The sequence below is a fragment of the Scardinius erythrophthalmus genome (genome assembly GCF_964197995.2).
Source record: "Scardinius erythrophthalmus genome assembly, chromosome: 2".
NCBI lineage: Eukaryota > Metazoa > Chordata > Actinopteri > Cypriniformes > Leuciscidae > Scardinius > Scardinius erythrophthalmus.
In genome coordinates, this window is record NC_138222.1 from 53,450,600 (window position 1) to 53,467,252 (window position 16,653).

At 37.2% G+C, this 16,653-nt stretch overlaps 1 protein-coding gene across 6 annotated transcripts in view; it reads left to right on the top strand.

The window, feature by feature from the left end:
- The window catches only part of nav2a (neuron navigator 2a), a 77,154-nt gene extending 61,706 nt beyond the window's left edge, over nt 1–15,448 (top strand). For all 6 annotated transcript variants that reach the window (XM_081359713.1, XM_081359708.1, XM_081359710.1 and 3 more), the window contains 17 exons: nt 303–377; nt 3,569–3,652; nt 3,763–3,886; nt 4,226–4,386; nt 7,098–7,270; nt 7,359–7,512; nt 7,606–7,768; nt 7,888–7,988; nt 8,074–8,169; nt 8,613–8,781; nt 8,889–9,124; nt 9,301–9,455; nt 10,095–10,166; nt 10,663–10,859; nt 10,951–11,069; nt 11,197–11,397; nt 12,474–15,448. In XM_081359713.1, coding sequence (XP_081215839.1) covers nt 303–377; nt 3,569–3,652; nt 3,763–3,886; nt 4,226–4,386; nt 7,098–7,270; nt 7,359–7,512; nt 7,606–7,768; nt 7,888–7,988; nt 8,074–8,169; nt 8,613–8,781; nt 8,889–9,124; nt 9,301–9,455; nt 10,095–10,166; nt 10,663–10,859; nt 10,951–11,069; nt 11,197–11,397; nt 12,474–12,599 — 2,406 coding nt within the window. In that variant the 3' untranslated portion in view covers nt 12,600–15,448. The remainder of the gene's footprint in view (nt 1–302; nt 378–3,568; nt 3,653–3,762; nt 3,887–4,225; nt 4,387–7,097; nt 7,271–7,358; nt 7,513–7,605; nt 7,769–7,887; nt 7,989–8,073; nt 8,170–8,612; nt 8,782–8,888; nt 9,125–9,300; nt 9,456–10,094; nt 10,167–10,662; nt 10,860–10,950; nt 11,070–11,196; nt 11,398–12,473) is intronic.
- Nucleotides 15,449–16,653: the final 1,205 nt, after the last annotated feature.

Below are 16,653 nucleotides of genomic sequence, written 5' to 3' on the forward strand. Positions count from 1 at the left end.
GCCGTCAGTAGCGTGTTTATTCACCACCATTGACCTGTTGTGAACACAAACTGTGGGTGGATTCACGGTCGGATCTCATTTCACCGCACATCTCTGTGATCTTTACGTCCACCTGTGCAACACTCCTCTATTCTGTACATACACCTGCAAACTGTTTCCCCCCTTTGATACCAAATCACAAAGTCCTCTTTCCACGACACACCTGGATCCCTTGTGTGTGCCTCCTTTTCCTCTTCTTTTCATCTGCGGCTTTTTTCTTCCCCTTTTCAACTTGTTTCTGTTCTGCATTTTTTTCTCTCCAGATCCGCAAGCTGCGTCGAGAACTGGACTCCTCCCAGGAAAAGGTGTCCGCCCTGACGACACAACTCAGTGCCAATGTAGGTGGACACAGATACATAGTTCTTTATTCTTTTATTGTATCTATGGGGCATAATTAATTCCCAATTCCGTATCTAGTGTCAGTTGTCAACCTGAGGCGTCATATGAATGGTGCTATCGTAATCCCAGTGACGCCTGTGTGGGTTGTGCGGTTGATTAATGTCAGCGTCGATCATGACCTCATTGGAGTTTCCAGTTGTCTTTATCTTTATTCAATAGGGCTATATCTTCAACAACACAGTCTATTGTATTTTTGTAATACTTTTTCCTGCATTTAGCCTGTACTTACCCATGTATTTAAACCTCTTAAGAAATTAAACCTGTTTTTTAAGTGTTTAGTGATTACTCTACTTATATGAGATTTGCAATTGCGAAAAAATAGTCACAGTTGTATAGTTATAATTGTGTGACGCTTTTGAAGCAATGAAGTAGAAATTGTGAGAGATAGTCACAATTTTGAGGTCTAAAGACATACTATGAGATATAAAATTGCAATTTTAAGAAATTGTCATAATTTTGAGGTACAAAATTTGTCATTTTGAGGTATAAAGTCGCAATTATCTGAAAATGTCACAACTGCGAGATGTAAAGTCATACTGTGAGATATAAAATGAGAAATAGTTACAGTTTTGAGGTAAAAAAAAATTGCCATTACCAGGTCAATTAAAAGGTCACAACTGTGAGATACTGTGAGTCTCATTTCTGAGGTAAAAAAAAAAAAAAAAAATCACAATTATGAGAAGAAAATCACAATAGTCAAAATATTGAGATATAAAAGTCGCAGTTATCAGAAAACAGTCAAAATTGTGAGATGTCTCTTTGTGAGATATAGTCAACAGTGTCGGGGTAACGTTAGTTACGTAATCAGATTACTTTAAATCACGCAAGTTACTTTTTTCCCCATTTATTGACTCTTCTGTTGCCATTATGAGAGAACACATGAGTAAGTGCAGAGGTGTTGTGTGCGCTGTGTAAACCTGATGGGTATTGTAGTTTTAGACTAAATATGAGCATTTACTCATCTGACTTGTACAAAAACAGATTCAGTATTCCTAAAAGTGAATAAAAACAGTGAAATGCAAATCTGTAGTAATTAAATATGTTAAATTACACATATATACTTCTATTTAATCTCACTTTATTGGCCAACATCTTTGCTGCTGACCTTCGTCAACCCCGAGTCTTATCCATTTCACTTTTGGTGTGGAAGGACAATTATATTTGCCAAAAATACAACTTTTTGTGTTATTAAAAAACAAACAAGCAAGCCCAGCCCAGGCGAGAAAAAATAACACAAACGTAACGCATTACTGTACATTAAAGTAACTAAGTAGCGGAATTAGTTACTTTTTTAGGGAGTAACACAATATTGTAACACATTACTTTTAAAAGTAACTTTCCCCAATTAGCCAAAATTATGAAAAATAAATACTATTGGTGTATATTTATAAAATATAATAAACTAAATTAAAAGCAAGACTATGCAGAATAGACTTGTCAGAACAGATATGTGCCATTTCCACCAGAGAAACAGACTGTGTTTGATTTTATATTTTATGACTAGGGACAAATGGTACGGTACAGACCGTGTTTAGTGTTTTTGATATGTCCTTCTGAAGATAAATGCATGTGTAAATCATAAAGACATGTGTATTATGCCTAAGGCAAAAGTATCCTATCTTTTAAGTACTAACCAGACAAGATGTTTTAGAGGTACTAACAAAAGAGGAGTTGAGTTCTAAAGACTAGATTTGCTATTTTTGGTGCATTGCCATGTTTTCCATTGTAAACACGTGTGTGTACAGTTTCTGACGTCACATAAATATGAACTCGTCGACTTGTTGAAAACAAAGTCGATTTTTGACTGGCATGGAATGAAGTGAAGGATTAGTTTTGACGTATGCAGCACTTTGCTTTGGTTTGATGATTATATTCGGTATGCAGAAACAACTCTTTTTGAGGTGTTCAGCTATGGAACAGTGAGAATATCCCAATAGAAAGAAAAAAGATTGGGAAAAAAAAAGAATTAAAAACACAAATGGGCCCTTGAGACTCCAGTAAAACATGTCAAGGCCACGGGCGGCCTCTCTGCTTTGTCTGTCTCAGTTATCAGTGCTAGGAGGAGCTTCACTTCTTCATAATATAACGCTGTAGTTGAGTTATGTGAAGCTGAGCTATCTATGGAACAGCAGAGGAGCTCTTGTGATGTTTGTTCTGACGGGAACAGCTCTCTGATATGGCTCCCTTTGAACCGCTATCCTTCTCATGGGTGCACAGAGAAACACGCTCCCTCTCAGACAGAAACATATAGACAGGGAGGCTTTACGGAGACAACTGACAGCTCCCAAGACCCTGTTGGATGTAAGGTGAGGCGATGACCCAGAAGATACGTTTATGCTTAGTGGTTGCTCTTTCATAGTTTATGAGTATTGGCTTTAAAATGACACTGAAACCAATGAGACAATTGTGTGAGTATATAAAAGGAGCTGTAAAATTAGTTTAGAGTTGAACTTTTTGAGATTTCAAGTCACAGTTTGAGACATTGTTGAGATCTGTTTGAAAACTCTAGAGGGTGCATGTGTGAATATTGAGGTTGTTTTCTAAGGGAAAAGTCTGAGCATCAAGAGACTTTAGAAAAAGCCTCAATTTTATCTCCATTTAATCGCATTGTGGAATAGGAGAAACAGTTGAAATGTTAAAGAGATGTTTTTTTTGTTTTTTTGTTTTTTTTTATTCCTACATGGAAAATTAGATTTAGAGGGAAAGGTAAATTGTAATGAGAGGGTAAAGAAGGTTTTTGTTGTTGCTTGTTAGTCTGGGATACGGGCCAGAGTTTAGATTGCACATCTAAGTGTTTGTTTAAAGGTAAAGATTGTTATTTAGTAAGTTTGAGCTTTGCTGCTTCAGTTACGTTTCAATAAACAGGTGGCTCATGCACAGGTCATGCGGTTCATGCAGCTTTGAGCAAAATGCTTCTTTGCTTTTCTTGTTATCATGGCAAAGGAGAAAGCTTAGCTTAGACATTTTATTTTACTCCCTTGAAGGCAGATTGCACAATGTCCATGTATTATATGAATGGTGTATTATTGTGTAGCTGAGATGCATGCGTGCAACAAAGACGTCATTTTAACTTCAATGAACCCTCTTTCTTTCTTTACTTTACCTCTTCTCCACTGTTGGTCTTTATTAGGCCCACCTGGTGGCAGCGTTTGAGCAGAGTTTAGGCAACATGACCATCCGCCTGAAGAGCCTCACCATGACCGCAGAACAGAAAGTAAACATCAGCACGCTTTCATTTGGATTTATCACACTTGTTCATTATTAGACATAGAGAGAAAATGATTTTGCAGATGCATTGACAATAAATATATGCGTGTGTGTCAGGACTCTGAGCTGAACGAGTTGAGGAAAACCATCGAGCTGCTAAAGAAGCAAAACGCAGTAGCTCAAGCAGCCATCAACGGTGTCATCAACACTCCAGAACTCTCCTGCAAGAGTGAACGCACAGGTGAGGCAGAGAAAATAATCAATAAATCCACACATGAAGAAATGTATCACAATCAGATTCAACAAACCCTCTACAACTATACGTTTACACAAAATATATGAAGTTTTAAATGTGCTAAATGAGCATCTATCGTTCCCTTTAATGTGTTAAAATTACTCTTCTACTTTAAAGGGATAGTTCACCCAAAAATGTGTAGTTTGTCATCACTACATGTGTACTGTAGATGCTTTTCAGACATCGTTGTGTTCTGATTGGTTGATGATGTAGTGGTTAATTTTGCAGTTTTTTACATTAATGGCACACTTGATGTCGACTAAAATCTTAAAGTCCATTTGTCAGGTAAAAATGGTTCGTCCCCCGGAGCGCAGCCGGACCTGCGCATGCGCAGACAGCACTCGTCTGACAGCGTCTCCAGTATCACCAGTGCCACCAGCCACTCCAGCCTGGGCTCCAACATGGACAACCCCGACTCCAACAGCAAGAAGAAGAAGAAGAACTGGGTGAGTCCACACACCTCTCATCAACATTTAAAAGGGTTGTTTGCTCAAAAATGGAATTTTGTCATAATTTTCTCACCCTCAAAAGTTGTTCCAAACCTGTTTGAGTTTCTTTCTTCTGTTGAACACTAGATGTTTCGAATAATATGGGTAACCAGACAGTCGATGTGCCACATTGACTTCCTTAGTATTTTTTTTTTTTTTTTTTTTCACACCATACCAACTGTCTGGTTACCCATATTCTTCAAAATATCTTTTTTGGAACAACTAAATGATGACAGATTTGTCATTTTTGGGTGAGCTATCCCTTTATTGTCCTAACTCCTAACAACTGTTTAACCGTTGCAAATCTGTGTGCTTCTTCATTCTATCTTTTGTTTGTGTCTAACATTTGTCTTTTATGTTTTTGTCTGAAGTTGCTCAAACTTAAAATATTATTATAAATACTACTAAGAAACAGCTACCGTGATATGTAACTAAATGCTGACGCTTTTCCTGAAAACTGTATTAAATGCGAAATTGAAGGACCTGCCTTTTTGTAGTGGAAGTGCAAAAGAGTTTAATATATTGTACTTCCTGTTTTGCTGTGTCATGCTGGCTGTAGCTGGTGTCCTGTGCTGGAGGTGACGTGTCAGATGATGAATATGAATATGAATACGTATGTTAAATAATAATGACAACAGTTACCCTGTTATGTTTGGAGTGTGACATTGATAGGCTAGCAGTCTTGTAGATTTATATACACTACTGTTCAAAAGTTTGGGGTCCGTAAGATTTTTTGTTGTTGTTGTTTTGGTTGGTTTTTGAAATAAATAAATAATTTTATTCCGCAAGGATTTTAAATTGATCAAAAGTGACATGAAAGACATTTGCAATAAAAAAAAAAAATTGCGTCACAGGAATGAATTACATTTTAACATATATTAAAATAGAAAACTGTTATTTTGAATTGTAATCATATTTCACAATATTACAGTTTTTACTGTATTTGTTATCAAATAAATGCATCCTTGTGAGCATAAATTACAGACTTTTTTTTTTTTTTTTTTTTTACGTGGAAAAATTTTTATCGATCCCAAACTTTTGAACGATACACCAACAGTTGAGTTTTAAATGTTTAGTGTCCCAGTTTGTGTTGTTATTCTTAGATTGATTTTAGTTGTTAAAATGAGATATTCAGCTTTGTAGATGCATCACTGTCCTGGTGGTCCAGACGGTCATTGTTTTGGAGAACGGTAACCAGCTTAACTCAACTCTTCCTGCAATGGATTTGTGTTATTGCTTGTGCATTGGTCCTCGTGGTCGCATCACTGAGGGTTTGTGTTGGTCTTGATGGGTTTTCGGGTGAAACATGGTGATGTAGTTCAGCGAGACTCTCAACTCAGTTGTTCTTCCCGCAGATTTAGTGGTAGAGATTGTAGACGGTGATCTGACAGTGATTTGATAGTGTCATGTGACGGGACACAAACACACACGGCTGAATGTGCTTTTCTGTGTCTCTCTCTGTTTTTTCGCTGTGCTGTCGCTTCATATGGCAGGTGTATGAGGTAAGAGAGTGTGTTAGTTAACCCAGCTTCACTCCTAACCCTGCTAACCGTTAGATGCACTGCTCCTCAGCTCGCTGTCACACTGTCCTTCTCTTCTCCCTCTTTTTCCCCTTCTTTCCTTTATGTTCAAAATAATGTCCTTCTTGAGTCATTATATTTATTTTAGTGCTGTCAAATCGATTCATTGTGTTTAATCGCTTCTTACATAAAAGTTTGTTTATATAATAAATGTATGTGTATACAGTATGTACTGTATGTGTATAGACAGACATGCACGCACACACATATAAACATACATATATTATATAAACACAAGCGTTATGTTAGATGCGATTAATCGTGATTAATCGATTTGACAGCACTAATTTATTTATACAATTAAGCTAATAATTATTTTAGTACAACTGCAAAGTCTGAAATTTTTTCCCCTTTTTTCCTGACCTTCAAGTCATGGGTTCTTGATGTTTGAATTCTTGATTTTATCATGAACTTCTTGACTTTTAGGTTTAGATTTTGAATGCTTAAATTCCTAAATGTTGAACTTCTTGATTATCAATTTCTTGATTTTGAATTTATTTCTTTTTCATGTTATATTTTAAACTTGATTTTACATTTCTTGATTTAAACTTTTTAATTTTAACTTTATTTTGAAGTTTAGATTTTTTTATTCCACATTTTTTTGATTATGAAATTCCTTTTGAATGTAAATGAATGTAAACTTTTGTTTAGATTTTTTTTCTTGATTATGAACTTTATTTTTTTAAACTTCTTGATTATAAACTTCTTTGTTTTGATTCATTGCTCATTATGATTTTTTTTTTTTTTTTTTTTTTTTTTACTTATTGATAATGAGCTTCTTGGTTTTGCAAATATACCGAAATAGATGTAATTGTTTAAAACTGTCAAAATAACAGCACATTCAAATCTATACATAAAACATCCCAGATAAAAAGGCTGCTTTATCTTCAAACTTTGATATGGATGATGCCCAACCTTACCTTTTTTATTTTAGGCTGTTTCTCCCTTCTTTCTTTCTTTCTCTCTCTGTTTTCCTCCCCTGTTCTCACAGTACTGTTTCTCCTGCTCGTACTTTAAGTGCTGCCCAGTGGTTTTCCAGTAACTCTCAGCCTCCTGATCTCCTCTTTGTTCTGTTTGCTGTCGTTGCAGCTGCGGAGCTCCTTCAAACAGGCCTTCAGTAAGAAGAAATCCCCCAAGTCGGCCTCGTCCCACTCAGACATTGAGGAGATGACGGATTCCTCTCTCCCTTCCTCTCCCAAAATCCCTCACAACGGCACCGGCACCTCAGCACTGCTGCTCCGCAACACGCACTCCAGCTCAATGTGAGTGTGCTCGTCTTGACCTGATCACTGTTAACTAAACCCAAAGGTGAAATCGTGTATTAATCAGGACATGCATGCTGTGATTTAGACTGTCGGACTGTCTGGATGGGGAGGCGGAGACTGTGATGCAGTTGCGTAATGAGCTGCGAGAGAAGGAGATGAAGTTGACGGATATTCGACTGGAAGCCCTAAGCTCCGCCCACCAGCTGGACCAGCTGCGCGAGGCTATGAACCGCATGCAGGTGTGTGAGACTGTCCCACCAATCAGATTCATTGGATTGTTAAGTAGAAAAAGGAATGTTACATGTTTTGTCCCCGTGTGGGTGTTCTGATAGGTGGAGATCGAGAAGCTGAAGACGGAAAATGATCGTCTTAAGTTGGAAAGCCAAGCCAGTGGAAGCAGGGCGTCTTCTCAAGTGTCCGTCTACAACCCAACTCCGACCCCCACGCCTGGCCTGTCTCAACACAGCCTCAATCTCACAGAGTCCACCAGCTTCGGTACGATAATGTTTTTTTGAGAAAATAGTTATTGTGTTGCTCCCTAAAGGTTGTTTTTGTAGCTGTATGTGAGGGAAAATCATAAAAGCCCATTACAGATCTAGTCCGTCTCCTTTTAGACATGTTGCTGGATGACTCTGGTGGAGACGGAAGCTCTCGGAAAGAGAGCAGACATGTGAAAATAGTTGTCAGTCTTCAAGAGGACGTCATGTGGAAAGAGGTCAGTTCTCCTGCTTTTTTTGCTTGGAGATTTAAAGAAATGCTTAAATGTTTTGTTTTAATGATGTGCCTTCTGTCTCCCACAGGACAGCAGGAATCGAGATTTCCTGATCGGCTGCATTGGTGTCAGTGGAAAAACCAAGTGGGATGTTCTTGATGGAGTTGTACGGCGCTTGTTTAAGGTAATGCACATACATCACTGTAATCATTTGTTGATGATGAGTGCTTTACATTCAGAAACATTAGACTGATTGTGGTATATTGAAATACATGAATGAACACTAGGTGTCGCTAATATACCAGTTGCCTAGAAGGCACAGAGATGACATGAAGAAAAGTGTATGTATGCTAAAAAGTGTGTGGACCGACTACTTGAGCTCTCTCTAAAGTCCGTTACTGTTAAATATACAACACTGATTCATTAAACTATTTTAATAGTCTCTTTTTACTTCAGAAAGACTTTTTTATCGAGGTATTTAACATGAAGTGGTTTGCAAAAAGTGCTCTAGTTTAATTTGAGAAAGATGTGGAATCAACATACAGTATTATCCAACCACACTGTTTAACAGTGTGTTACAGAGCATCCAGGTATTAGTGGATAAGTGTTGGGTTTGATTATCTGCAGGAGTACATCAGGCATGTTGATCCGGTCAGTCATCTGGGTCTGGGTTCAGACAGTGTTGAGGGCTATCGTATTGGAGACGTGATCCGGTCCAGCGGGACAGACACACCTGAACTCCTGCCGTGTGGATACCTCGTGGGAGAGAATGACACGATCAACATCTCGCTGAAAGGTTCACACAATCAGAAAATCTTTTATTTGTTATCGCAATTTGTTATAGTTTTGTCCACATTTCTGTTGTTGTTAACATTGCGCCTTTGCGTGTTTCTCTCAATTCAGGTGTGAACTCTCAGTCCCAGGATTCTCTGGTCTTCGAGACGTTGATTCCCAAACCCATGCTCCAGCGCTACGTGTCTTTGCTCCAGGAACATCGCAGGATCATCCTCTCAGGCCCCAGTGGCACTGGGAAATCCTACCTGGCCCACAGACTGGCGGAGCATCTGGCACTGCGAGAGGGAAAACTGCCCAATGAGAGCAACATCGTCACCTTCAATGTCGACCATAAATCCAGCAAAGTGAGAGTTGTTGTTTTTTCATTTTTTTCAGCTCTCTCTAGTTTCTAAAAGAGCCAGGCAAATCCAGCTTTTTATCTCCAAAACGAAAAAGAAAAATGATTAGCTAACAAGATATGAGCCGAAGACTAGAAATCCTTGGACATTAAACAGTAAAGATGTATATATGTATTTACTAGGAGTTGCGTCAGTACTTGGCAAACATAGTGGATCAGTGCAGCGCTGACGGACCGGAGACTGAAGCCCCTCTTGTGCTCATTCTGGACAACCTTCATCACGTCAGCTCACTGGGAGAGATGTTCAACGGCCTGCTGAACTGCAAATACCAGCGCTGGTCAGTCTGCCTTTCTTTCAGAAATACACGTCCATAGTTTGGAGTCTGAAAGAAATGAATACTTTTGTTCAGTAGGGACACCTTAAAGTGATCTAAAGTGAAAGACATTTATAATTTTTGATATTCCTGTTCATCAAAGAATCCTGAAAAAAAAATGTATCACAATTTCCACAAAAATATTAAGCAGCACAAATGAGCTGCAAATCAGCATATGAAAATGATTTCTGAAGGTCAGGTGACACTGAAGACTGGAGTAATGATGCTGAAAATTCAGCTTTGCATCACTGGCATAGATTACAATTTAAATATATTCAAATAGAAAACAGTTATTTTAAATAGTAATAATATTTCACAATATGGCTGTTTTTACTATATTTTTAGCTAATAAATGTAGCCTTGATAAACAATAATCTTTCAAAATCATAAAAACAATTTGTACCATCCCCAAACTTTTGAACAATAGTGTGTATTTATATAATTTGTATTAATAAAAATATCATGTTTATGTACACACTATACAATATTTAGTGTATACAATATACAAAATCACACTACAGTCAGTGTAACAAAAAAACACACGAACACAACAACAAGTGAGTGTACAATTAAAGGTTTTATTTTGTCTCTCTGTTTTTGCAGCCCGTATATAATCGGCACGATGAGTCAGGCGACATCTTCTGCTCCAAACCTGCAGCTTCATCATAACTTCAGGTACAAAACTGCTCTCTATTTTGTTCTTCAATTAGCACTAAAAATTATAGCTTGGTCTTAAAGGGAAAAAACTGCAATGGAGTGACCTCTAGGTGGCGCCATTGCGCTATCGTTGAAAGCAGTGATGAGATTCGATAAGTCCTTTTCATTAACATCTAAATGAACAGTAGAATAGATAGATAGATAGATAGATAGATAGATAGATAGATAGATAGATAGATAGATAGATAGATAGATAGATAGATAGATAGATAGATAGATAGATAGATAGACAGACAGACAGACAGACAGACAGACAGACAGACAGACAGATAGATAGATAGATAGATAGATAGATAGATAGATAGATAGATAGATAGATAGATAGATAGATAGATAGATAGATAGATAGATAGATAGATAGATAGATTTTTTTATTATTGATTGTAACTTTTTAATTAACATCTTCTAAGGCAGTGATGATGTTAACGTGAGCAACATGTGTTTTCCGTTCCAGATGGGTGCTGTGTGCTAATCACATGGAGCCGGTGAAAGGTTTCCTGGGCCGGTTCCTGAGGAGGAAGCTGATCGAGACTGAGATCGGCAGCCGAACACGGACCCTGGAGCTGGTGAAGATCATCGACTGGATCCCTCAAGTCTGGCACCACCTCAACCGCTTCCTGGAGGCTCACAGCTCCTCTGATGTGACCATTGGTACGGAGATAAACCAATATTAACAGACGTTCTCAGTGTTACTAATTTGCTCCACAAGTGTTGAATTCGAGTGTCACGTGTCTTCGTCCAGGTCCACGTTTGTTCCTGTCGTGTCCGATGGATGTGGACGGTTCTCGTGTTTGGTTCACTGACCTGTGGAACTACTCCATCATCCCCTACATGTTGGAGGCTGTGAGAGAAGGTTTACAGGTAACATCTGCCCTCTTTTATAGGAAAATCCACCTATTCTGACACTAATATGTTTTATTAAATGTAACTGTGAAAGTCCATGGACACAAAGCGTTTATTCAATCTCTGTTTGTTTGCATTTGTTTAGCTGTATGGTCGCAGGGCAGCATGGGAGGATCCTGCGCTGTGGGTTCTGGAAACTTTTCCCTGGGCAGCTTCTCATCAGCATCCTGATTGGCCAGCTTTGTTGCAGCTCCGCCCGGAGGACGTGGGCTTTGATGGATACTCCGCCTCCAGAGAGGGCCTTAACAAACAGAGCACTCAGAGTGACAGTGACGCCGACCCACTGGTGAGTAACACAAACAGCAGTGAACACATAAACTCTTACTGCTCTCTAATGCTTTTATGTTTACATATCAACATAAAAATATACTGTTTGCTGCAGTTGTGTATTACTAAAGTTGGGGACATTATAAAGCAGAGAAATGGTCTTGGAAGGATTGCTCAAGAAAATCAATGATTGAAAATAATTGATAAACATAATAATTTGTGTAAATTCTCATAAGATGTATATCATGTGGTTTACATAAGGCTGGGACCCACCTCATCATGATCACCATGTCCTGCCGAATACAACATATTCATTTATGAATTAATGTGAATTACTGATAAGAATAAATTAATCATTAAGCCACTCAGTGTTATTTTAGTATTATTAATGTATGTATTATTATATATTATAATTATTATTAAGTATTTTTCTTTATATTTTAATTATAAAAATATTTCAGATTTTATATTTTCAGTTTTAATTTTATTTTAGTTTAAGTTTTTATTAATTTTGCTAAGTGCTTTTGTCATTTTCATTAGTGTTTTTTCCTCAATATTTCTATTTAGCTTTAATTTAATTGTATTTGTTTTAGATAGTAATTGTAGTACTTAAAAAACATCATCTAAAATGTATATTTTATTTCATGTAAGTTTTATTATTATTTTTTTAATTTCAACTGATTTAAATTAACGAAAATGATTTTTAAAAGTTTCAATTCACAATAACACTGATGTCACTGTAATGGCATTGGTCACTTCTGTGTTATTACACATCCACACCAGAAGGTGTCAGTATGTCAGTCACTGACACCACATTATTTATGACAAAAAAATGCATATATGTTGACATTGATATACAATTCAATTCAAAATTTTATTTGTCACATACACAGTCATACACAGTACGATATGCAGTGAAATGACATTGACATTTGGCAGGGTAACCTACAAAAACTGGTAAAGCACAAAGTAGTCTTATATTTTAGATTTAGTCATTTCTTTACTTGAAATACAACACCATACATAATATGTCATATTTCTTCTCAAACACATGACATCTGTCCTGACTGTTATTCGTGTGTGTCGTGTGAACAGATGAACATGCTCCTGCGTCTGAAAGAGGCGGCCGGCTGCTCCAACCCGCAGAGTTACGACAGCGACTCCAACAGCAACAGTCATCATGACGATATCCTGGACTCTTCCCTGGAGTCCACACTCTGATCCAGCCTGATCCCTTACGTTTATCCCACTGGGCAGCCAAATCAAGTCTACATGAAACCACAACGGGTGCTGGTAACCCAAATAAAGACGCTTCATATATAAAAAGATATATATATATATTTAAAGAAATATATAAACGGCAAAACTCAACGGCACTTCAAGCTGCCTCTTGAGAACCACTTTTTAAGAAATTTTACATCGGCAAAATCTGAAGAAAGTGCTTTGTCCCAATTTTTACCTCAAAAGTAAAAGTGCGGTCACGTTAGCGAAATTCTGCGGATTGTCAATAGTGTAGCGACGTATGAATCCATGTGACCAACGTTGCTAAATCTTTCGCCCTCACACGAAATTACAGATTTCGCCTGCAAAAATTCGCCGAACTTGTATAAATGTGACCGCACTTTAACAGTTGGACTTTCTTTACTACCCTCTACTGGTGAAATGGAGGAGTTACATCTTTAGACCACCACCTTCATCGACTTTCCCTCTATTGATGGATTTGCTCACGACTTTACAAAACCAGCTTGATCGAATGCTGACCATCACTTCATGTTTAACGTGATAAAGATATGGATGAAATAGCACGGTGCTACACTTTTGAGTTTAGACGTATTTATTGTGACGATTGGGGAAAAAAAAATCATTTATCATCTGGGACGTGCTTTTGTTTGCCCTTCTGCATAATGTCTTTTTTTAAAGCACCTGCTGACCGCATGATCCAGTGTTGTACTGTAGCACAAAGCCTATCTCCTATCTATCTATTTTTTACACTCGATCGCTCTCTGTTTTTGGTGCTGAATGGAATCTGGTGCCTTACTCCATTTTGTAAAGAAAACGGCACTGTTTTATACTTCCGAAAAATGCTGATTTGATTACGCTTCGTAATTGAGCTACAGGGCTCTGCACTACTCTTTGAGTTGGCCTATAATAAACAGCCTCATGGTCATCATGTCATATCAGAGGTGCGACAATGTGAGGTTTGGAAGTGGATGAAGGGAGCCTCCATCTGTTTTAAAACTGACCACACAGGCGCAGTTAAAAGGGACGTTTTACAATTTCTTGAAAACTTTCAAACATTGCATATGAGACAAATGATGCATTGTTGCCTTTATATACGTGAAATGCATATAATCACTACCGGCAAAGTGCATCTCGAGTGGTTAAGCTGTAAGGCTTTGCTTGGTGCTTAAAGACCTTCTCAAAAACATCTTGGCAAAAGCACCGTGTGCTGCAGGAGAAATCGTTCATTATTTGGTGTATGAGTATTACCTCATTGACCATTTTGGCCTTTATCGTGTACATATCTTGCATTCAATGTGAAAGAGTAACAAAGTCCACATAGACATTGGATTCGTAATATACTGTATTTGCTGCTTCGTAATGCAAGGACGCTTCTGGAGGGGTTGTACATAAAATTGTATCTTTGATTCTCTATAAAGGAACATTATTTGGATGGATAGTAAGTTTCCTTGCATGGGAAAGCATTATATATATGGGGCTATTTCAGTGTTTTCACCTTCTTTACGTTGTCTAATGCTGTTGGAATGGCACTACAGGGTTTTTAGTTACAACACTGCTTCCATTTCACTCCAGTGTATGATTCCTGTAAGTCATCGATCCTATGCAACATCATCGTGGATTTCAAGCGGAAGCCAAATATCCAAGCTCTGTAATGCTGTCAGCACTGCCAATACATCGTGTGTACACTGTGTATATAATTTGTGAATAATTTTAGGATATGTGCCTAATATTCTTTGATGGATTATGATGATGATGATGATGATGATGATGATGATGAAGTCATTTTAAGCACAAATGTTGTGTGTGATTGTTGTAACTGAAATGGGAGGGCTTTAATCGAATGGAACTCGTGTCGCTGAATGTGTACTTTGCTGAAACCTTGTTTCTTGCTGTAATATATCAGTGTAAATATTTGACTACCCTGCAGGCTGCATTTTGCTGAATAATCTTTTTCTAGCCATTTATAACAGCGCTTGGAAATATGGAATATTTTGTGTACAGTGTCTTTTTCATCTTAACGGTCGTCTAGGTTCCCACGGATGATCTGTGAAACGCAAAGATTTACTGATCCCATTACCAGGTTTAAATTATTTCTAATTCAATAAACCTAATAATTATTTATTAATTGTTTATTAGTTTTATGATGTCTACATTGCTTCATGCGAGCACATTGATGAAAAAGAAATTATACAAGAAATAAATTCATTTCATTTTGATATCAACTTGTTCCATTAAATCATATCATTAACAAAAAATAAGAGTCGTACAACAAAAGCAATAATTTAGCAGTTTAAAAACTACATAGTCCTCTCATTTCTTCATGCCGTCAGTGTGTCGGCAAACCCTGGAGGTTGATTTGCCATGAGTTCACTGAAATTTTCTGTGAGGTTTTAAAAATATATATTAAAGGTATAGCGGAGGATCTTTCCGAATTTTAGATAAGACCCGCCCTCTCCGCTTTTTGAAAAGTTTGATTGATTCACCAGAATGATTGACAATTAGGAGGACCAATAGTATAGGTGATCCACCCGGAAGTAAAAAATCCTCCGCTATACCTTTAATTTATGATTAAATATAACTGTGCTTGTCTGAAACATCAAGAACTTGCCCTTATACTTCTAAATTCAAATTCATTCCATGCTAATTCTCTTCCCAGTGTTTGAATGACAAACTGACCTTTGTTCAAACGATTACTCAAGTAATCTCAGGCATTGTTCCAATGTTCACCTGTATCATCACTGAGAAAATATTTTGAAATATATTATTGAAGTAAACATAAAGGTGATGGCTTTGCAATCCTGAAGCAGTCTCTAATTGATCAGTTAAGATGGGTCTAAATTATTACTGTCCTGTTTTAATTATCCCCTGTTCAAAAATTAAACAAAAAAATGATCCCCTGTGTATTTCAATGATTAAATGTGTAAATTATTGAAAACACTGCAAAGGCACATAGATGGCGCTGTTTACTACAGACTAGTTTGATGCTGTCAACAAACGCCAACACACACACACACACACACACACACACACCAAATTCCAACTTTGTGTTTTGTTGGATCTGTGTGTTCACTCCATTGTCCATTGGCGTTTGTTGGGTAAGTATGAATATAACGTGTTTGCCAATCCATCGCTAATAGTTAGACTACATATCGCATATTGAAAAGATGCAGATTCACCCATTCGGAAGCGATATAGCTCGAGGTTCAGAGACAGTGAAGAAGAGCTTGGAGGAGTTTATTGATTTAGACTGTTACAGTTGATCCGTTGTGTTTAAAAATCTTACACGTGTTATGTATTAAAGTATTTTAGTCATCTAAGGGGCCATTTACACAGAACGCGTTTACTTTTTTTTTTTTTTTCGAGGGCAGAGTAGGCTAATAAACACTGTAGCCTACAGTGACCCAAGACTCGAAGCCAATTGTTTCACATTTATTATGCAGAATTATTATTTTAGTTAACACAACAACTCGTTTTATTTTTTTGTCCAAAGTATCATATTTTCACACCACATGATTTATAGAGAATTATGGCATTGACACACATCCATCACCTTACAGCACGTAAACACCATAAAGTAAGAAATGTTTTAATCTAAAGCACAAAGTGAACATTGAGTTTGAGTCATTTTACATATTAGTATGTAGGCCTATTATAAAATGTATGGATGGGTGTGGAACCTTCAAAAGTCATTATAAGTTAATACATATAAAAGTATTATAGCAGTTCTTTAAAATGTTTAGGACCATTTATTTTACAGAACATCTTTTATTCTGCCTTTTGTTAAGATTCGTACAATGCAACAATTAAAAAACAGACGACTGTACATAAATTACTTGAAAGAGTTTACATGAGCATTGAGATCATTCTAATAAAAAAACTGAAAAAGATGCACATTCTCAGATACATATTTAGGCTAGGTTTAATTTCCTTGTCATGTTTTAATTTCAAGATGGTGAATACACACCTAAAAAGAAACTGAGAGTACTAAAAAAATTCACGTTATAAGTGAAACAGAACTAGTTTTGTGAAATGT